Source organism: Portunus trituberculatus, chromosome 40, assembly GCF_017591435.1.
Source record: "Portunus trituberculatus isolate SZX2019 chromosome 40, ASM1759143v1, whole genome shotgun sequence".
In the NCBI taxonomy this organism is placed as follows: Eukaryota; Metazoa; Arthropoda; class Malacostraca; order Decapoda; family Portunidae; genus Portunus; species Portunus trituberculatus.
The window spans coordinates 13,253,575-13,276,681 of record NC_059294.1 but is presented as its reverse complement, the minus strand read 5'-3'; the positions used below and the strand labels follow the sequence as shown (position 1 = coordinate 13,276,681).

The 23,107-nt window shown below is 42.0% G+C and overlaps 2 protein-coding genes across 3 annotated transcripts; one reads left to right on the top strand and one right to left on the bottom strand.

Moving 5' to 3' along the window:
- The first annotated feature begins 457 nt into the window (after positions 1–457).
- Positions 458–5,394, top strand: LOC123516121 (AP-4 complex subunit beta-1-like). The gene is given in 6 exon segments (XM_045275227.1): positions 458–1,341; positions 2,187–2,287; positions 2,521–2,695; positions 3,001–3,266; positions 3,779–4,026; positions 4,029–5,394. Coding segments are annotated over 6 exon segments (1,752 nt in total). The 5' UTR covers positions 458–1,299; the 3' UTR covers positions 4,949–5,394.
- On the bottom strand, positions 2,856–21,350 carry LOC123516120 (protein O-linked-mannose beta-1,2-N-acetylglucosaminyltransferase 1-like). Of its 2 annotated transcripts, none has more exons than XM_045275225.1 (17): positions 21,245–21,350; positions 16,755–16,983; positions 16,044–16,197; positions 14,230–14,363; positions 13,583–13,900; positions 13,203–13,422; positions 11,833–11,984; positions 11,377–11,441; positions 10,900–11,079; positions 8,919–9,020; positions 8,366–8,567; positions 6,793–6,977; positions 6,309–6,435; positions 6,055–6,129; positions 5,817–5,926; positions 5,398–5,557; positions 2,856–3,911 (listed from the first exon to the last, which is right to left on the bottom strand). In XM_045275225.1, the coding sequence occupies exons 2-16, from the start codon at positions 16,980–16,982 to the stop codon at positions 5,413–5,415; spliced, it is 2,397 nt and encodes a 798-aa protein (XP_045131160.1). In that variant the 5' UTR covers position 16,983; positions 21,245–21,350; the 3' UTR covers positions 2,856–3,911; positions 5,398–5,412. The 2 variants fall into 2 exon arrangements, with proteins under 2 accessions (XP_045131160.1, XP_045131161.1); XM_045275226.1 differs by having other exon boundaries at positions 2,856–3,141.
- Between the last annotated feature and the right edge of the window lie 1,757 nt (positions 21,351–23,107).

Genomic DNA, 23,107 nt, shown 5'->3' with positions numbered 1-23,107 from the left:
TTGCGATCAAATTAAATCATCACAAGTATTCAATCCTCACCTCCAACAACACCCTGCACAGAGGGAAGCAGTCATCGGAGAGTGGCAGCTATCTCATCGAACACCTATTTGCGTAAGCTTTGATTTATTTATTTATTTTTATTTTTATTTATTTATTTTTTTTTTTTGTAGAATTCACTTTTAGAGCCCCAAATTGTGTGCTAGCTTTCTCCCTTACCAACTCCAACATCTTCAAACCTTTCTCCGTGACGTCACAACGTAAACAAAGTCGCAAATCGACTTGTTTTGCGACTGGTTTTTCCAGACGCTAGGCACCGATATATGATCGCAAACTACTTACTTGCAATTTCAGTCGCAAATTGAAACGTGTGAACCCACCTTTATGAGGACCATTAGCACATAACCTAGCTAACTAGATTTCGTCCATTTTCACTTTCTGGCCACAAGTTAAAAAAAAAAAAAAAAAAAAATGTAGTCTATACCCTCGAGGCTTTGGTATAGGCTCATAGAAAACGTAGGTACGCATAGAAATAAACTCCAGCAAAGATCAGTTATTAAATCATCACTTATGTTTATATTGCTCTGTAATTGCTTAGAAAATTTCAGGTATACAGACAAAAAATAAGTAAATTTCTCTGACGTCTCTCCCATCACTACAGGGGTGCCACTTTTACTGGAATATTAGTCAATTAGAAAAAAAAAACAATGAGGAATAAATGAAAAAGAAGAAAGAATGTAGATACTATAGCTGAGTGAAATATGAATATCCTTAATTTATGATCCGTTTCTTGGAATTTAAGCCACTGCATCCAGCGATCCCCAGCGCTACATGTGGCACCACCGCTCTTAAAGTAGAACGTAAACACTAAACAGTAAACACTGCCAGTGTTGTTATTTGGACTTGTTTCTGACACTTGACAGTTTCCCACCCTCCTGGCGGCCTCAGGCGTCCACCTCTCCCGGCAACCTACTGTCCTTCGCCTTACCTGTACCTTCTTGAAGAAGACCCCAGCTACCACGCCTGTCAAGACTACCTAGGGTTCATAAGGATCCATACGTCTTCGTGACCTGTAATAACAACAACCTGACAGTTCACAAGTTGAATGGGAAATGCATTATGAGTTATGAACTTAAGGAGCGATGATATGCTGGTCTGAGAATGCCATTCACCATCAGAAATGGTGCAGATAGTGAGGTCAATATTGATGTAGCGTGTATTTTCGTGAACTTAAAACGGCTAAATAACTCCTTATCATTTACCTGTCACAGCGAAGCCTCTGAAATAGCACATTAATAACAATGATTCCAACAAGTCCAGAAAAGAAACAGCTTCTCTCTAAGGTGAGTATTTGCTTTCTGCTGAGAAAATTGTAGTGTCTTGTATTAAGAAGTGTTTATTCAACAGACAGTCTTGCAGATGCTCTTCCTTTATTAGGTTGTGGTAAGTAAGAGGTCTAGTTTAGATGTGGGGTTAAGTTCCACAGACTAACAAGAATCCAATAAGTTATGCAAAAAATCATGTCCCTATTTTTGTAGTATGGCAGTGTGATTCCAAAATATTAGCAGAATCATGGTTTATGAAATAAAGGGATTCTTACATGGCATTCTTACCTGGTGGACCTCCCGCCCCCATTCGGATAGCAAAAGGAAGTGGGAAGCCACACTCTGCTGATGTGCCAGCATAATTGAAAAATATTCCAGGGTTGATTTACTAAATTGATTAAATAACTGGAAGTACATAATTAAGCAGCAATGCATACTTCGTGGTGACTGGTAAGCCTAATCAACAAAATCAAACAATATGTCTCCCCAATGAGCTTTAAGTACATGTTCAAATGTATCAATATTATCACAGAAACAAGGTTTGAAGAGAGATCGTTCCACAAATTGACATTTCTCTATCCATCTGAATCTGTGACCTAGTATGGTATATCTTGAAGTTATGGCCCAAATTGATACTTTTTTGCCTTTACTGTCCTGTCACTATATACAATATTTCCAAGTATTTCCAGTTTTTGTAGCCCTTTCCCATTTTCTCAATAAATTTTGGTAACTGGTGGGAAAGTAACGCTTAAAAATGGGAAACTGCATACATTAAGAAATGATAAATTCAAATCCTATAAGTTTAAGTTGAATTAGTCTGCAAAGATGTAAGTAAGTGCCTGCATACTGCACTTCCACTACAGATGATATGGGGTGCAGACCTGCCTACTAGTGATGTGGTGGAGCTGCTGGCATCTCACGACACTCTCTGCAAAAAGCTGACTTGTTGCCACATTGCTGACAAGTAAGTACCTATTATTCTAGTTTGGAATGTTTTCAGTATTTAAAGGAGACGACTTTCATAAGAACTACTGTATTTGTTTATTCAAGTTTAAGTTAAGATGTGCAAACCAAACATTTAGGCATTTAAGAATCCAAACTCCATAGAAATGGCCACTAGCAACTCTTGGCTTGAGAAATTAAATATTTGCTATGACTATGATTAGTAAAAGAAATATTACTAATTTTTTATTGCAGATGCCATAGTAATAATGATTTGGCCCTCTTGACTGCCAATCTGCTCCTGAGAGATGCCAGTGACGCTAACCCAACCGTTCGCAGTGCCAGCATCTCAGCCTTAGCAGCTCTGCCTGGGATAGAAGAAAGTGCTGTGCGGGTTTTGACATCTGCACTCAGTGATCAAGCAGCAATGGTATACATGATATCCAGCTGACCATAATAACTATTCATTCATAACCATGTAACTAAAAAAGGTTCATGATATAGGGAGAGTGATGGAGTTGTTTATCATGAAGATTTATTTTCTGAAATATCCTACCCTATTGCAGTCGTGAGGATTATTAGAGTTGTGCAAGCAATGGATTCATTTATATTGAAGACACTGACAGTTACAGATAAGAAGAGATAGCCAGAAACATTGTATGAAGTAGTAAAATTAAGTTTATCCATGCATATTTTTGGTTACATTCACTTAGTGTGAATATTGGCTTTCTGCAGGTGCGGCGGTGTGGGGCACTAGGGTGTGTGAAGCTCTTTGACCATGCTCCAGAGGCGATTCTAGAGTGTGGGCTGACTGATGCCCTTTATGATGGACTGCGTGACTCTGACCCCATTGTCATCACCAACTGCATCCTGGCCCTGGATCACATATTACAGACAGAAGGTGGCATTGTGGTCAATAAGAACATAGCCCACTATCTATTGAGCAGGATCATGCAGTTTTCTGAGTGCAATGCTGTTTATGTGCTGACCATCTTGCTCAGGTTGGTTTATATGAATTATGCTATTCTAAGTTGAGGGAGCAGATAAGGATTTAAGATGTGTTTGTGGTTTGAGCAAATGGCTTTTGTGATAGGTGTTTGGGACACAATACTTCATATACCACATATGTGAAAAGCCATCTGCTATATTAATTCAAACACATTGATTCCAGATTCATGGAGTTAGATATATTATTTAATTAATCTAAATATAAATAGTTTTGTGATGCAATGAAACATTAGTTTCTACTTACTTTTGTTGGTTTTGGTGGCAAAAGACATCTATGGAAAAAAATTTTGGTTTCTGGAGGTTTTTGGTCTTTCATATAGCTAATTTTTATTGATACAACCAGAAGTAAAGTCCAGATGTTTTTTATTTTAATAACTCTAGTATGGGTTTTTAATGTACAACAAAGAAAAAACATGCAGTATTAAGGAAGAAATTAATAATATATATGCCTAACCAGTTATATATGTTCATTATCAATTGCAATTTATCATTTCCTATCCTTAAGATATTCCCCAAAGTCAGAGGAGGAGCTGATTCTCCTGCTGAATGCACTGGATGAGTTACTGCTGTCGAGGGCTCCTGCAGTGCTTGTTGCTGTGGTGAAACTCTTCCTCCATTGGACTCAGGATCACCCACACCTCAAGAAGGACATGTTGGAGATGATACAACCTTCAGTGTGTAAAATTCTCAGCCGAAATGTGTCTGAAACATCTTACTTATTACTAGACTTTCTTAGTACTTTGGGTGACATATGTAAGTGTTTGGTCCCCATTATAAGTACTTCCTTGTGCGGGCGAAAGATCCTGGCTATCTCAAAACACAGAAGCTCAAAGTTCTCCCACTCATCAGTACTGAGAACAATGTGTGCTGTCTCATGGAGGAAGTGAAGCCTTTCTGCAGTGACTATCAAAGTTTTCGAAGTGCTGTGAGCTGCATGGGACTACTGGCCAAGGTCAGCCATGCAGCCCATAACATGTGTCTGTCCATGCTAGTAACACTTCTTGATGCTCCTGCTGAGAGGGTGGTGATTGCTGCTCTGGAGTGTCTCATGAATGTTGTCCTGTCATTACCATCAGTTGAGAAAAATATAAATGAAAGTTCTCCAAATCCTGCTTTATCCAAGTCTTCCTCTCTAGGAAATGTGGAAGTCCAAAATCATACAACTTTGGAAGAGTCACTCTCACAATTATCAATTCACACTGAAGAGTTTAAACCTGAGCCAAAAGCACCATCTGTGCCGCAGAATGAGCTTGAGCTACCACAAGACTTGACAGATGCTATTGTAAGAGCTCTGTCACAGGAACATGTTCAAGAAGCAGCTCCTTCTCTTGTCCTCTATGTTTTGGGCACACTGGCTCCCTACCTGGACTCTGCCCCAGATATTCTCCAGCGCATATCATCTCTGGCTTTCTCTCCATCAGTTCATGCTGATTTGGTGATGGCTGCTGCACAGACCTTCATTTCTCGACCAGCCCAGACACAGCTTCTCCTGGCAGCTATTCTTGCTCGTGCCTTTAAGTGTGCAGGTGAACCAGCCTCCCGTGCTGCACTGATTTATGCAACACTTCAGGAACATCCTAGTGATGCAGCCTTCCTTTTGGGTGCCACTGTAAAGCAGTCGCTTTGTTGTAACACTGAAGAGTGTCAAGAGCAGCTGTTAGAAGGCAGTGATTAATGTTCATGTGCTGTGTTCAGACCAACACAAATAAAAACATTCAAGCATAGAGAGCATTTAGCATAGAGAGGTTTTAACTGGAAAGTTATCTACCTTCCCATGTGCCAAGTGAGTGGGCTGAAAATTTCCATTGTCCATGCTAAGAATCCAAGAAAAATTGTAAGATATGTTAGGTTGAAGGGAAAGTGAGTTTGAATGCTGTGTAGATGAATGGGTGCATCATTTGGTTTCAGTAGATGGCTTATCTACTTCTGAATGAAGCAGTTTTCTTTTCTCATCTTTGGCTTTCCATCTTGTGCATGAGTATGGAGAGATATTCACTGCATTCATTAAAAGAAAGATTTCTGCTTATCTTGTTTCTAGTCCTTTGGTGTGCAGTCATATTTGTTTGATTTTTGCCAAACAATTATTTGATTGAAATTAACAGTAAAACATGATGTATTACATACCTAGTTTTTATTTCATCAGTGAAATCCCAGTATCTGCATGAATTCAAGTGGGTAGTGTGGCCGTAAGGTGACTCCCTCCAAACTGTCTCCTTCATCTAACAGGAAGGCCATGCCAGCTGGTGTTGCCTGCACAATCCGGCCCTTGCCCTTCACACGGTTGCTGTAGGGGAGACAAATGATTAGTATTCACCTACACTATTTATTTTTCCTGTCTCGTGAGGCTTTGTTGGATGTGGTATAGTGGTCTAAGAGAGTACACTTCCACTGGGGAGCTGATGGGGCTTAAAGTGTGAATGATCTGTTTGTGAGTATATATGGTGCTTTATCTGGGCCACCTCAATGTGGAATTACCAGCCTGATATGCAGATAGATAATGCTGTGCCACCTGTTACCTGCAGCCTATAGGCAGTAGTACTCACCTGTACCTAGAGAAGGGCACACCCACCACCAACAGCATAACGTTGTGGTAGGGGATCCTCCACAGGCCAAAGTGGTGGTTACGAGCATCATCATGCCACACTTTGAGGGCCTGCATAAATGTTTTGTTCTTTTGTTAGATAGAGCCTGTCCACATATGCCAGACAAGAAATACTAGATAAAAATATGACATATAAAAAAATAATTAAGAGTAGAAGAAATATAAAGAATGCATCTAACCTTTGCCATGATTCTGAAGGCAGGACTGTCCTCGGCATGCTGCATCCTCACCCGCACCAGCCATACCGACCCATCCTGCACACCAAGGCCACCAGAGAGAAGCACTGCCTTACACAACAGGTGCATTACATTTAATGTAAAGCAAAGCTACTAAAATAAATACTGGGGACAATCTGTTACTGTACTACTGATAACATTGTAATGCCTTGTGTTCCTTAGCTACCTATCACTATTACTTCCAGTAAGACACTTACCTGGTGGAGGGGAATGCTGAGATGACCATGAGCAGAAGAGTCTGGGGCTTTTAAATGAGTGCTGATGAAAGGTTGTGCCATGGACAGCTCCTGTAACACTTGATCCTCAAACACCTTACGGCTAACACTGTGAGAGAGTGATGGACATGAATGAGCAATAAACATGAATGAGTATTAATACCCTTAGAGTTACTATCATGTAAAACGAGATTTCTTATGAAGGAATAACGACTATCACCACAAACAATTACACACAAGAGCACATTGATACACTCCTGTGCCGCACATTAGTTACTTTCATAAGCCTCTAGTGAGTGGCACGGGCTTTTACAGGTGTTTCTATAATAGATCTGGTGAAAGATAAAAAAAAAAAAAATTATTATAAACAAACGAAATGTTTTTGAAAACCTAGCAAATCATTTGTGCCCTTTGAAAACAGACGTGGTAAGGGCAAAGCGCATCTGAGGGCAAGCCATTCACTCACGCCGTCAGGTTCAGTGTGGTGTGCGGCAGGGAAGTGAGAGGGCGCTCTTTGAACCAGCGTGCCATGGCGCCATCCGTATGAGAACCGAGGGTACCGCCATGGGTTGTACGAGGCACCTCCGGTAGTATCAACTCCTTCCCACCACGCACCACCTCCGTCCCCATCCAGTAATCCCAGTCTGTGCCCTGTGTGGAGACGATCTTGATCTCCTGACATGGAAGGTGGGAGGGATAAAGAGGGATGAAGGAAAAGGACTTGACCAAGACGTGAAAGTGAAAGGGATAGAGGGGAATGGAGAAAAGGCAAAGTGGATAGGATACAAATGGGAACTGAAAGAGAATAAGTGAATGACACACACACACACACACGTCAGCTCCCACCGCGTAGTGTAGTGGTTAGCACGCTCGACTCACAATCGAGAGGGCCAGGTTCGAGTCCCGGCGCGGCGAGGCAAATGGGCAAGCCTCTTATTGTGTAGCCCCTGTTCACCTAGCAGTAAATAGGTACGGGATGTAACTCGAGGGGTTGTGGCCTCGCTTTCCCGGTGTATGGAGTGTGTTGTGGTCTCAGTCTTACCTGAAGATCGGTCTATGAGCTCTGAGCTCGCTCCGTAATGGGGAAGACTGGCTGGATGACCAGCAGACGACCGTGGTGAATTACACACACACACACACACACACACACACACACAGAGAGAGAGAGAGAGAGAGAGAGAGAGAGAGAATCGTGTGATAAAAAAAAAATATTACACAAGCACACAAAAAAAATAAGAACAAGCTGCGACAGAAAGCAAAACAATACAGAACATGAAATCGACAGAAATGGAGAAAGACTACAGATGGAAGAGATGACGAAGGCGAAAAACAAAAACAAAAACAAAAAGAAGGAGAACACTACTGTATAAGATGAAGGAGCGGAAAGAACAGGAGAAGGAGGAGCGAGAGGCACTATTGTAGAGCTCCACTTCCCTCTCAAGTAATACAAATTGGACTGTCGAGACAATGTGAGCAATGGAGTAAACAAACCCTTAGAGTCAGCTGATCCCTCTTCCTCTCTCCCACCATCTCTCAGGTGTCTGCCGGGCGTGTGTTGGTCACGTGTTTATGAGAGTGGTGAAAGGAGCTACCTGAGTCTAAAGGCAGGTGCTGAGGGAGTTTGGGGGCTTGAGGTGAGTGATGGGGGCTTGGACAGGAGGTAGTGAGACGGGGAGACGAGTGAAGGGAGGATATAAGTGCATGGCTGATGTGAGAGAGAGAGAGAGAGAATGTGTGTTGGTAGTATTACAATATTACTATATGTCTTATTTTTCTGGTAACAATGCACCTCATGGTGATATCTTCATCATTACCCTCATGATCATTATTTTCGTTTAATAGAAAATGATTTAGGAAAGGTTGCGGCTGAATGTAAGGATAGGTTACATAGAACTGCTACGCTAATGACGTACGTGGGTGCAAATTAAATATATTGCCTTACACATCAGAAAGACTAAAAAACACCATTCGCTAAACTGAGGCGAGCGGAAATCTATAAATGAATCGTAAGAAAAAGAGGAGGAAGAAGAAAAAAATACCACATGTGCATCGGGCCACTTCGGCAGCGTCTCCTCCAGGAAAGAGCGCGTTGTCATCCACCCGCAGGAGGGGAAGGTAGTGGCTCTCTGCAGGCGGGTGGCGTCGTGGGCAGTGTGCGGGGCGGCCAGGTGGGAGAAGGCGGACACGGCGTACACAGCCTCCTCCGGGGTCTCTAGTAGTGCCGATGTCTGCTGCATGTACCTAGGGAAGAGAAGGGAGAGGGGAAGAGGAGCGGGATGTTGTTGACCGAGGGAAAAATGACTGGCGGTGGAGGAGAGAGTATAAGGAGATGAAAATACGTGGGAGTCTTTTGCAATATTAAGTCGAAGAAAGGAGTTGGGTTAAGAGGTGTAGAACAAAATAAGGAGAAGGTAGAGGAAAAGTGGAAAAGATGGTGGTGGTGGTAGTGGTGATTGTACAATTATTATTACTACTACTATATACTATTAACGATAAGATCAGCAAAAGGTCACAAGCAAACAGAAGGAGGAGGAGGAGGAGGAACAAGGAAGACAAACCAAACAAGCTAAGCCTGCCTTGATTGACACGTACGAGTGGAAGTCAGGAGCCAGCACAAGGTCGTCCTCGAGGATGATAAACTTGTTCTCGAGGGGGAAGGTCTCCAGGGCCTTGAACAGCGCGAACCTCAGACTCCTGCGAGGGTTAGGGGAAGGAGGGTAGTAAGGTGAAGTAATGAGCTCAATAGGATCTGATAATAAGTATCTATTCTTACTGTACTGTATTGTAATCACTATGGAAAATATAACATTTTTACTCATGTCGACGTAGTTTGGTCAAATTGAAGGTATGAATAGTCGCCACACATCACAGTTCCCACGGTACATACACCTTGTTCAGTAGCAATAACTCCGGCGCGGTGGTGATGCATGTGTTTTTGCCTGTCATCACACCTGGCAGCAGCGCCACTCGTGACCAAAACAAAAACAAGCGCGTAATACTGTGACCGACTGTGTTCAGAGTAAAGTGTTGTTGGCTACCTATGCGGCGAGCGGCTGTCTAAACACTTTGCTGCATGGACGTGTTTGTCGGCCACCAGTTTGATAGAGAGGTCGAGGAGAGAGGCTTTGTTTCAGCCTTTCATATGTTCCATTATTGTCAATAATGGATTGCTTCAGCATAAAATTAATTGCGTCGCCATTCTCGACGTGACGGATGTCGGTCCTGAGCGTGGCGGGCGAATGGACCGCGTGACCTTGATTCTCTCAGCCAGGCGACGCGGAAGCACTCCAGATATTGCTGAGGAGCGTACCTACACGCTCAAGACCCTCACACGAGACGAACAGAGATTAAAGGCCTTGTTTCCCTCCCCTGTCTTACCACAAAGCTAGTGACAGAAGATTGTCCTAAAACGTTAAGCCAGGTTAAGTAAAAAAAAAAAAAAAAAAGAAAAATGATAATAAATAAATCAATAAAGAAATAAAATGTGTCGCTAATGACGTAAATTACATACGAAATATTTAATTTCATTTACCACCCCCCAAAAAAAAAAAAAAGCTTTGCTGAGGTGAGACCAGCACGATATTTAAAACTTGCGGGCCGGGTGATATTCATGAATCATTCAGGGAACGGAGCAGTATTTCAGGTTTTGGTGAGGGGCGCGCCAACACACATATTATTGAGTATGACAAGGAGAAATTTTTCTGTCTTGTTAAAAAAACCCTCAGTGATGGATATAGTTAGATATAGTTGTAATACTATTTAATACAACAAATATTAACAAAGACATGCTTGCACATGAAAACGGCAAACTCTGTCCGTAGACTTATGACAAGGATCATCTCTCGAACCTTAAAAAATAATAAATAAATATATGAAATAATAATGATGATAAAAAAAGAACACGAAGTCAAAAATCCCGAAACAACATGGACACCAGGATCTGCACAAATATTTGATAGATTTTTTTTTTCAAATCTAAACTCCACCATTTCCCAATACTTTATTGAAATTCATTGATAACGAAACGAGCAGACATAAAACACACACAGATGGATATTACGAGGAAATCCTCTCAGGTATATTCGTGTATGTGTGTGTGTGTGTGTGTGTGTGTGTGTGTGTGTGTGTGTGTGTGTGTGTGTGTGTGTGTGTGTGTGTTTGTGTCAGGAATGGATTTGAGCGTGAACGCCATTGTGGATATATTGAAGTACTATATAGACTAGTTCTGGTGAAGACATTCTGCCATATTGATACTGGGAAGGTGCGCTTGTTACCTCCGTGCAGCAGGTGAACAAGCAACGCCAGTTATTGAAGTGGTGTTAGTATTCAAAGTGGTGTTGTATGTACGTGCAGCGGGTGAGCAAGCAACACCAGTTATTCGAGTGGTGTTAGTATTCAAGCTAGTGTTATGTACTCGCATGTGAAGCAGGTGAGCAAGCAACAACAGTTATTGAAGCGGTGTTAGTATTCCAATCCCTGTTTACTGGTGTGGTGGTGAAAGTCAAGTAGTCACCTGAGCCAGTACCCAGAGGAGCCGCATAAACAACCCAGGTAACGTGAGTGCGGCGCCTACCTGGAGATCCTTGGGGAGACGTGGTAGGCGGTACCCTGCTCGCTGCGATGTGTTAAGTGCCTTAGCCCCAACACCTCAGCCACGCCCGCGCTGGCCTGCGCGCCTTCGTTGTCCCCGTCCACGCTCACCAACACTAGGTCAGGGGTCATGCCGGGTTGCCCCAAGAGCTGCCGTAACAGTCTGAAGGAGGAGAATAAAGAATGGGAGAGGAGAAAGATTCCCGTACCTGCCGTAACTGTCTGACGGAAAATAAAGGATGGGAGAGAAGAAAGATTCCTGTGGCTACCATATCAGTCAGGAAGAGACACGTCCACAAAAAGGGGGATATACGATGATAAAGAAAATGTAGATTTGTATGAAAAACATTGACTTTATTTCAATTAATTTATTTCATTATTATATTTACATTACTAATATCATCATTATTTAGCTATTTATTTCATTGGGGTAATATGCAAGAGATAAGCAGACACTAACCTATACAGATACTGAGGCCTGTCAGCTGCCACCACCACCACCGCCACGCGTCCCCGCCACCACGCCTGCATGAAGACACACACACACACACACACACACACACACACACACACACACACACACACACAAATTATAATGGGAGTGTGATATGATTAGGATTCAATCGTTTCATGTTGCATCAAAATAATTTCCTGAATGTAATGCATCGTAATGTTCATCCCATATGTTGCAATGTGTTTCTCTCTCTCTCTCTCTCTCTCTGTGTGTTTAAATACGCGCGCGTGTGTGTGTGTGTGTGTGTGTGTGTGTGTGTGTGTGTGTGTGTGTGTGTGTGTGTGTGTGTGTGTGTGTGTGTGTGTGTGTGTGTGTGTGTGTGATAGTACTATCTTATACACGTGGTTAAAAGTGCAATCCTTTACAAGTTTGACCCGACACGACCCGATGTCCCTCACTGACCGGCTTGGTAGTGGTGGTGGTGGTAGTGACCTCAGACGGTACTGGATAAGGAAGGTCACACGAGCACAGGTCACTGAAACCGTCGTGGAGGTCACAGAGGGTTCGTCGCTTCTCCCACAGGTCACCAGAGGGCCACGTGTTGCAGAATCTCTCTGAAGGAGAGAGGAGAGAGAGAGAGAGAGAGAAGAGAGAGAGAGAGAGAGAGAGAGAGAGAGAGAGAGAGAGAGAGAGAGAGAGAGAGAGAGAGAGAGAGAGAGAGAGAGAGAGAGAGAGAGAGAGAGAGAGAGAGAGAGAGAGAGAGAGAGAGAGAGAGAGAGAGAGAGAGAGATAATGATTTTGATATTTAAATTGAAAAAAATCGATAAACAAATAGATTATACATACATACATACACACATACATAACTACATATATGCATACATACATGCGTATATAAGATGTGAATAAAATTAAAGTTTATTTAGGTAGTTGTATAAAAGGTCAAAATACGCAATACATTATAAAGATACACCATTAATTCAATCTTTTGTTTACATTTTCCCTATGTCTGTTGGTCATTCTGTCTATCTGTCTGTCTGTCTAACTGTCTACTTTATTTTGTATCGGTTTGTCTGTCTATTTATCTATTTGTCCGTCTCTCTCTCTCTCTCTCTCTCTCTCTCGCTGTGCCCCAAACAAGACACCTGCTCCCCGGCCTCCCTCAGTCCCCACACACACCTGAAAGACGAGGCGGCTCTCGGAAAAATCTCTGATAAATCAATATGCAAAAAAACAAAACAAAAAATAATGATAATATCTGTATAATAAAGATACCGACTTGGAGAACACCCACGGCAGGTTGGTCCGCGCCTTGACGTGAATGGGTGATGTGAGGCTCCCTTGTCTAAATCCTCTTGCTCCTCTTCTTCTTCTTCTTCTTCCTCCTCCTCCTCCTCCTCCTCCTCCTGTATCTCCCTCCCACCACTTTACTATATCCAGCGTCTCTCAGTTTAGATTAGGTAGTGTCGTGTTTATCAATCTTTTATATTTTTTTAAGGGTAAGTTGTTTTGGTCTTAGTGGATTTTTTCTTTTGGGTTTTTATTCGTTATTCTTTCTTTTCTGTCTTTTCTTCTTTATTTTATCCTATTCCTTTACTATTTCCTGCGTCTCTCAGTCTAGATTAGATGGTGCATTTTTTCAGATGAGAGAGAGAGAGAGAGAGAGAGAGAGAGAGAGAGAGAGAGAGAGAGAGAGAGAGAGAGAGAGAGAGAGAGAGAGAGAGAGAGAGAGAGAGATGGTAGTAAACTCACCTGATAAATAAATTTTACAGATAATTACCCCACACCACTAATTTACGAGACAAATTCCCTCCTGACGAAGGATGACTAACCTGACGGGGAGGGCTGCGGGAGGCTGAGGTGGAGGGTGAGGGGGTTGGATTGAGTGAGGATGCCCTGCGCGTTGGTCACTAAGGCCTCTGCGAGCGTGGAGCCGCCCACCACCCACGCCCACGCCCACGCGTCCTTAAACCCGAGATGCGGAGCCGCCCATGACCCTAGAGCGTGAAGGGCGTCACGGGCGTCGTTTCCAAGGCGTCCTGAGACATCATGCTGAGAGAGAGAGAGAGAGAGAGAGAGAGAGAGAGAGAGAAATATTATTACTCAAATCAAATAACACCTCTCACACAATCACTATAACAACATATTAAAAGTTAAGACCAATCCTTCAAGCCTTCTTCCTTTCTCCCCCTGCACCTTTCACTTCACTCACGTAGGAGGCAAGGAGCGCCAGCCGTCCCTCCTTCAGGCTGGCGAGAACCCGGCTCAGCTCCATGTCGAAAAGGTGGTCTTGGGTGTTGAAATAGCGGGCCAGAGTGACGCGGCCAGTGTGGGGGTTGACAACGCGAAGGTGACATCCCGAGAAAGGCGGCAACGTCACCAATAAGCCAAGGGTCGATGTTGGTTTGAAGGAGGAGGAGGAGGAGGAGGAGGAGGAGGATGTTATTGTAGGAGAGGTTGTAGTTTGGGAAGATGATTTTGATGTTTTGGTAACGTTGTTTCTCCGTTTTCCATTTTGTAAAGAAAGTACCTGAGAGAGAGAGAGAGAGAGAGAGAGAGAGAGAGAGAGAGAGAGAGAGAGAGAGAGAGAGAGAGAGAGAATTAGCATTAATATTAACATGTCATCTATATCTTCATTATTATACTGCAGGTAATCATCGTATATTCACACCACCAATATCACCATCGCTACGACTACCGCTGTTACTGCTACTACTACTACTACAATGACTATTATTACTACTACTATTACTACTAATGAAACAATAATATTTTTACGCCTCTCTTACACACACACACACACACACACACACACACACACACACACACACACACACACACACACACACACACACACACCAGGCGGTCCCCAAGTCTGATTGAGGCGTGTGTGAGACCAGAAGCGAGTTCGATGTCCAGGGGCGTGGTGCGTGGCAGGGCTAAGGGCACAGTCCACGACAAGGATACCTCCAGGGGTACCAGGCTGGGATCACCTGTGGGGAGGGGCATGTGATGTAGCGGTGGTGATGGTAGTAGTAGTAGTAGTAGTAGTAGTAGTAGTAGTAGTAGTAGCAGCAGCAGAAGCAGCAGGAGGAGGAGGAGGAGGAGGAGGAGGAGGAGTAATGGTAGTATTAGTAGTAATAGTAGTAATAGTAGCAGCAGTAATAGTTAATACGGTTTCAATTTAGTAATGATCCTAATTTCAAGTTAAACAAGAACATGAAAACACAACAAAAATATCATCAACCATCAAATCACACGCGGCACAAACTAACACACACACACACACACTCACACACACACACACACACACACACACACACACACACACACACACACACACACACACGGTAGCTCAGTGGTTAGAGCGCTGGTTTCACAAGCCAGAGGACCGGAGTTCGATTCCCCGGCCGGGTGGAGATATTTGGGTGTGTGTCCTTTCACGTGTAGTCCCTGTTCACCTAGCAGTGAGTAGGTACGGGATGTAAATCGAGGAGTTGTGACCTTGTTGTCCCGGTGTGTGGTGTGTGCCTGGTCTCAGGCCTATCCGAAGATCGGAAATAATGAGCTCTGAGCTCGTTCCGTAGGGTAACGTCTGGCTGTCTCGTCAGAGACTGCAGCAGATCAAACAGATCAAACAGTGAAACACACACACACACACACACACACACACACACACACACACGATCAGGAATTCAGACACAGACCTCCCTAATATTTCTCACATCACCTGAGTTACGGGCATGTTGTTGTTGTCATATGCCTAATTAAACCCGATAGACACTGCATTATTGAGCAGCCTTTATTCTTCCGGGCATGCGAGTGTTTATAAAATTTTTTACCACTCTCCATCGGACGTTTAATGCACTGATGTCATACGCTGATGTTCCTCATTACCGTGTGAAAAGCGAGATTATCAAAGGGGATCACGTTCTCTCAGTATAGGTAGTTACTCTTTATAATATTCTACTTTTACATGGGTTCATCAGATACGGTACCTTTGAGTGTTAACGAGAGGCGTGGGTGATGTGATTGCAGTAGTGGTAGTATTGGTGATTGGTGTTGAGTGCACCGTGTGTCTAGGGGGAAGGTACGTGGGAGGAAGAGAGGAAGGGAGGAAGGGATGACTTGTATATGATAATGAAAGGTGCTAATGGCCGCAGTGTTTTTAGGAATATGACTGGATGCACTATCATATAATTACGTTTATTATATCATCAATATCATCATCATTATCATCATCATTGCCAGTGCGTGTTATACCTTCATCATCATCGTCACTGAAATGAACATAAACGTTGTCATTGTAGTTGGAAATATTTCTGTTGCTTTTCACTTTCTTTCGTCACCATCACCACTAACAAGTGTTTCCTCCATCATCACCAAATCGCTCCCAACAACGTCACTATCACTACAAAACATATCGTACATCACTTATTAAAAAAGAAAAGAAGGAAAATGAAATAAGATAAATAAATAAATAAATAAGTAACATCAAGCAGCCGATACTCCTTCGTCATCATCACAGTCACCACCATCAACAAGTATTGCCTCTCACATCATCATCAAAACTATTATTACTACTACTACTATGAAACTATCCGTCTTATTTATCACTCATCACCACCACCACTATCACCACCACCATCACCAGCATCACCAACAACACTTACCGTCGAAGTCATGAATAGAGGCGTTAGTGTAATTGTCTGGGGAGAAGAGCCAGTCCTTGCCATCCACGGTCCTGAGAGCAAGCATGTTGAAGTAGGAGGCGGTCGTGTTGAGATGCAGGGGGATGTGCTGCCCTCCTACCACCACTTCTCTTACCTGGCAGAGAGAGAGAGGGAGAGGGAGATCAGAGGGAGACAAGGTGAAGCACAGATGGAGAGAAGGCTCATTGGTGAATCTAACGAGGGAAGCTGATTATACTGGTGCTATACATAGATTAATACGTAGCTGGTACGTTGTGGTGTCTATGCTGATGTGGTATACGTGCAGTGATACAGACATTATTGGCGAGAAACAATAGAAGTTTAAGTATGAAATTTTCTAATGTAATTTGACATAATATGCCTATTAATAATACTATATATTTATGGACTTTTCTTTTATAATCTAACTTTTGATAAATTTATTTCTTTACTTATTAACCCCTGGAGTACCATGATTCGTTTCCATATTCATTCTGCTTACTGTTTGGTGATTTTACACAGCTTCAGAAACTTATGTCGGGGATAAGAATAATGAAGATTCTAGCCATTAATCTTCTGACCTCCACAGATCCTTCCTAATACCAATAAAATGGTCTACTCGTACACGAATCTCAAGGTAAAATGTGTCTCAGTATTGAAGGGGTTAATTGGTTCCTATGACTCATGACTTACCAAACCAGTGGCGTCAGCGTGTGCCAGAGCGCCCTCCATCATCTCCCTAGTTATCCCCATCTCGTGCAGCGCCTCCTCCTCCGTGGCGAAAGTTATCGTGGTGTTGACGCCGCTATGCAGGGCCACTGTCAGCCTTATGGGTACCGTGGCTCCCTCCGTCACCACCACAACCACCACCATCACCACCATTACCACCACCAGAGGCATGAGGACCCGAGGTGTTGACATTCTAGGAGGGATGGATTGTGGATAAAAGTATAATAGTGATAGAAAATGGGAAAAAAATATAAGACGGAAAATCCAGTAATAAAAAAGATGTTAGAAAAGGTTGTATTGTTTCTCGTTCTTCCCGTTCTCATATATATATTTTTTTTTTCGGAAAGATGGGGAAATAAAATGGAATAGGTGATAAAAAAAAGCTGGACAAGAGTAAAGAGCGAAGTGTTGATTGAGCTGTAGAGAAAGAAAAGTGTTAAGGCAAAGCAAGTAGGAGAGAAAAGGGGAGGAAAGGGGAGAGCAGGATAGGGAATCTCTTCAACACACGAATAGCTCATGTACAAAAAAAAAGAAAGAAAAAGAAAAAAAAAAAAGGTTGATGGGGGAGCAGAATATTAATAACGAATATGGCGGAAGCTAACAGGTAGATGTCAACATGTTACGTAAAGGAAGAGAGAACTACATAGTGGATAAGGTGGTGAGCGTGGGATCGGGCAGACGTCCACGCGTAGGTTCGAATCCCACCACGTACAGCCTTAAACACTTTGCCATTTGTCGAGTGGTTTAAAGTTACCTACATATCATCATGATACCCAGGTTCTAGGTGGTTACACTCAAGATGAGCTTGGGCGGTGATATGGGCCCTAATATGGGTACCACTATAAATAAAATTGCCTGCGCCACTAATGGGCGGAAGCTGAACAGCGCTTCCCATACACTCTTCAAGTGTGCCTACAGGCGCTATAGGCCTTACCGTAAAAAAAAAAAAAACTATTACTACTACTATTACTGCTACTACTACTACTACTACTGCTGCTACTTTTACTACTACTACAACAACAACAACTACTGCTACTACTACTGCTGCTACTTTTACTACTACTACAACAACAACAACTACTACTACTACTACAACAACAACAACAACTACTACTACTACTACTACTACTACTACTACTACTACTACTACTACTACTACAACAACAACAACAACAACAACAACAACAACAACAACAACAACAACAACAACAACTACTACTACTACTACTACTACTACTACTACTACTACTACTACTACTACTACTACTACTACTACTACTACTGCTACCACTACCATACACACACGTACCTACCCGTCCCACCATACACACACAAACAGGGATCGTCTAATCAAACTAAAATTTTAATCACAGCAGTAAGTCGCAGGAAGTGGAAGTATCGGTGGTTGAGTAATAACTGCATTCCACCACCAAAGGCCTGAAACATTTCTGTGCCGCACCTCCACTACTTTCAAAAGAGTCTAGTTAAGCTGACACTAATTCTCAAGGATTTTATTTTATTTTTTTTACGATTGTAGTGACAGATAAACACGATTTCTGTATTACTAAAAGGAGAAGCATCTGTAGACCTGAAAAAATAGTCGTGATGAGAGGGCAAACGTTGTGCAGAGATGACACTAGCATTCATATTCACCCTAATTCACTAATCCCCATTTCCTCATCCACTCAATGAAAAAAACGACCGGTAATATTAATGGTTCTCCGGGCTACTCAGGGTGTGGACTTAAGAATCTGATCCATTTACCGCCTTTCTGTCCATTCATCCATCCATCATCCTCTTCCTCCGTCTCGTCTCCCTCCTCTTTCTCCTCTTCCTGTCAGTTTGTTTGCCAAATGAGGTCACTGCATTAGAGGTGAACCGAGAACGTGTCATGGTCTAGTTTGGGTGATTAGGTTATTTTAGGTTAGGTTAAGTTAGGAGGAAGAGGAGGAGGTGCCTTAACTGTGATTATGAAGGTATGTGTGTGTGTGTGTGTGTGTGTGTGTGTGTGTGTGCGGTGCTCAATTACTTATCAAGACATGAGTGAAATAGGGTTATGCATATTTGGGTGGCTAATGCGTTCCCCCTCACTCCTCCCCCCACCCTCTCTCTCTCTCTCTCTCTCTCTCTCTCTCTCTCGTCACCTGCACTAATCAATATTGTGGCAAGGAAAGGAATCCATTTCAGAAACAAGAAATAGCGGTGAAGAAAGGAAAGAAATTGAATGAGGAGGAGGAGGAGGAGGAGGAGGAAAAAAGTTGGATGATTTTCTTGAAGTCTCTTATATATTTCTTGCACACAATTATGATGATGATGATGATACTACTACTACTACTACTACTACTACTACTACTACTACTAATGATAATAATAATAATGATAATAATAATAATAATAATAATAATAATAATAATAATAATAATAATGATAATAATGATAATAATAATAATAATGATAGTAATAGTAATAATAATAATAATAATAATAATAATAATAATAATAATAATAATAATAATAATAATAATGATAATAATAATAATAATAAAGATAATTCTCTTTCCAAGTCTTTCTCACTTCCTTAAACCCTTTTCATCCCTCTTAGAGCGAACACCATTTCTCTCTCTCTCTCTGTCTCTCTCTCTCTCTCTCTCTCTCTCTCTCTCTCTCTCTCTCTCTCTCTCTCTCTCTCTCTCAGCATTCTTTCGTCTTTTCGTCCATAACTTTCTTCTCACTTAATTTTTCTTCCACACACACACACACACACACACACACACACACACACACACACACACACACACACACACACACACACACACACACACACAGAGAGAGAGAGAGAGAGAGAGAGAGAGAGAGAGAGAGAGAGAGAGAGAGAGAGAGAGAGAGAGAGAGAGAGAGAGAGAGAGAGAGAGAGAGAGAGAGAGAGAGAAAGGAATGTAATTACAGGTTTTCAAGAATGACCACAAATGGGATACAATTTAAAGGTGTTTTTTTCAAGGTGTTCCCCTCTTGAGAATGTTCCGGGATTTAATTATGCTGTGTGTGTGTGTGTGTGTGTGTGTGTGTGTGTGTGTGTGTGTGTGTGTGTGTGTGTGTGTGTGTGCGTGTGTGCTTTTTTATTATGTATGTTCATTCATAGGTTAGTTTGCCAAGTTCATTGATACGTTTCTCCATAGGGCATTCGTGAATCAGCGTTGTCATACATATGGTAGTGAATTTCGAAAATTAAAAAAAGAATGTCTTTCAATTACACGTTCATTTAGTTTAGGCAATTTCATGAGTGAATATATACTGGGTCATAATTGCATTGTTAATTTGGGCTCTGAATATGTAAATCGAAATTGTGGTAAGTGTGTTTACGGTATCATGTGAAGGCCAAAGTGTTATGAAACCCCAAAGAGAAGACTTACATATGTGTCACGAAGAGCGTCTTTTGCAGCCAGTGTCATGTTATCAAGTACGTATAGACTATCTTATAGGACTAATTTTTAAAGAGTGTGACAGGTTATGACTTGGAGCTTCATGAAGGATGCTGGTTCACCTGCCATTGGAAGCTTGAGAACACTTCCTTTGAATCTTGAAAACTAGCATGTTGAATTGTATTTGAGATCTGTCACCGAAACGTTTTAGTGGTGCATCATCCTTGTTAAACTACCATTTGAATAATTAGAAAAACACACAATTGAAAGCCACTACCGCCATCATCATTACCATCACTATAATTGCCGTTATTAGTTTCACCATCCTTATAGCAATCATTCACTATTAAAATAAAGATATCACCTTACTTTTATACAACAATCATATAATTCTTCCTATTCATTCATGCATTCATTTACTCAATTAATCATTCAATTTTACATCAAAGCTTCCTTCCCTCTGTACCTCTGCATTTTCAGAACCTCCACACCTACACCCATACCTGCACACACTACCCACACACATACCCCCCCCCCTTTTATATGTAGCACGAACCTTCCCGCTATCCATCCATTCCCTTCCTGCACCCCTCCGCCGGTTAATGCCTCCCACATGTACCGCCAGAGCATAAAAAAGTGAGGCAAATGAAAGTCCCCACGCCTGGCCTTTACCTCGGCAACGTCATTCAGTAAGGTGAGTAATCAGTGACGGGAAGGTGAAAAAAAGATTAATAAATAAGATAAACTTGTTAGTGATGAAATGAATAGGATTGTTTGTGTGCGAGAGAGAGAGAGAGAGAGAGAGAGAGAGAGAGAGAGAGAGAGAGAGAGAGAATACTTGTTTTTACTGTTCTTACTTCTGCTACTACAACAATACTTATTATGGCTACTACTACTACTACTACTACTACTACTACTACTACTACTACCATTATCACTCTTATTTTTGTCCCCATAACTACAATACTGTATGTAACAAAACAACACAAACTCAGTGACCCTTCGTAACACTTGGATTAACACTGGCACACATACCTTCAATGCTTCCTATTCTCGGCGAGAAGAGAGAGAGAAGGAGAGGGGGAAGGAGGGATAGTGAGTGAACAGAGCGAGGAAGGTGCAGCGTGGCGTGTGTCTGAATACGTGTGTCTGTGGCTAAAAGGAAAACGCGACGAATATTATTGCGAGACTTCATTTTTATCCTGTACTGTAAGACTTGCATTCTCTTCCTCCTTTCCCCTTTCCTTCTCCTTTTCTTCTTCTGCCTTCTGAATATCAAGATGGAATACTTAACTTTTATGTCGCACTTTTTGTTTTATCTTTCCTTTTATTTTTAGGCTTATTTCTCTTCGCCTGCTTCCCCTTTTCTTCCTCCTTCTCATCATCATCATCATCATCACCAGGTAAACGGTAAGCGGGAATCGACACCTATTCACGTAATGTCCCTAACGCTTTTACCTGTCATGATTTGGGCTTCTCTTTCCTGCCTCATGAAACAGCCAAAACTGGAGGAAAAATTCTATCACCGTTTTTTTTTTTTCTCCCTTCTGTATTCCTTCTTCTCTTTCTCCTCCTCCTGCTCCTGCCCCTCTTCTCAAGTGTGAGTAACGAAAGGTAGGTAGGACAGACTTGCATCGTAATAAGAGTTCTTGTGATTATCGCCATCATCACCATTATTAATAAGGAAACGAAATATTTATACAAAAACTATGGAGGAATGGAGGAATGAGATAGAAAATTTGACTGGAGCAGCATTGAATAGACGTGCAGCCGACGGAGACGAGTGAAGAAAAGATCTATAAAGGTATTACTCTTCCAGAGGGATCATTATAGAACCTGATGATGATGATAATGATATTGATGCCGGTAACAAATAAACAAACACATCACTAAAATTGACAGAAGGAGAAGTATTTGCTATAATGTCACGTGAGAGTAAGAGTGATTATGTTGCAGATGATATAACAGTTTTACTAGAATTACATTGCGACTGAGAGAAGAAGGGAATGGAAGGGGCTATGCCAGGTGAGGGGGTAAAAGGAGCATAGGAGAGACAGCTGCTAAGGAAGTAAAGGCAAATGAGGAAAGGAAAGGGCAGAATACATTATGGGGCTTTCTGTTATGGTTACATCAAGGGAGGAATATGTGGGGCGGAAATGGGATCTCGTATAAGTCTCTCTCTCTCTCTCTCTCTCTCTCTCTCTCTCTCTCTCTCTCTCTCTCTCTCTCTCTCTCTCTTCTATGAATAGACCCTCTATCTATATCTAAGGCTTTCAACGTGGAGTAACACTGTTGTGAGGTGAGGTTTTTTACCCTAAGAATAATTTAATTAAGCTCCAGAAAAACGACGTGCGAGAGGAAGAAGAAAGGAGGAGGAGGAGGAGGAGGAGGAGGAGGAGGAGGAGGAGAGGAGGAGGAGGAGGAGGAAGAAGAAGAAGAAGAAGAAGAAGAAGAAGAAGAAGAAGAAGAAGAAGAAGAAGAAGAAGAAGGAAGGAGAAGAAAAGAAGAAGGGAAAAGAAAAGAAGAAGAAGGAACGAGGAGAAAAGAAGAAGAAGAAAGAAAAGAAGAAAAAGAAGAGAAAGAAGAAGAAAGAGGAATAATAATAATGATAATGATAATAATAAACTAAAGACGTATCTATGTTCGATATTCTCCAACTTTTGTCTTTATTCACAACGTCTTCGAATAATGCAGGATTTCAAATTTCTCTCCACTTCATCTTGTCCAAGTTTTCATTCTCCTCTTTCTTCGTCTTCTCCATTTCCCCGATTCTCTCCTCTGATATTTCTTCTCTTTCCATTCTTCTCTTTAAGGATGCCCTCGTCTTTCTCTTTTCACTTTTCATTCTTTCCTTTCCTTCCTCGATATTTTTTCTTCTTTTTATTGTATTTTTACTTC

What these genes read in the sequence shown, in the direction of transcription:
- LOC123516120 (XM_045275225.1), bottom strand. Translation starts at nt 16,982, where the DNA reads ATGTCAACACCTCGGGTCCTCATGCCTCTGGTGGTGGTAATGGTGGTG. An exon ending in TGGCGCTCCTTGCCTCCTAC is followed by an intron (nt 13,423 to 13,582) that starts GTGAGTGAAGTG and finishes TCTCTCTCTCAG; the next exon opens with CATGATGTCTCAGGACGCCT. An exon ending in AGTGGCCCGATGCACATGTG is followed by an intron (nt 6,978 to 8,365) that starts GTATTTTTTTCT and finishes GTCTCCACACAG; the next exon opens with GGCACAGACTGGGATTACTG.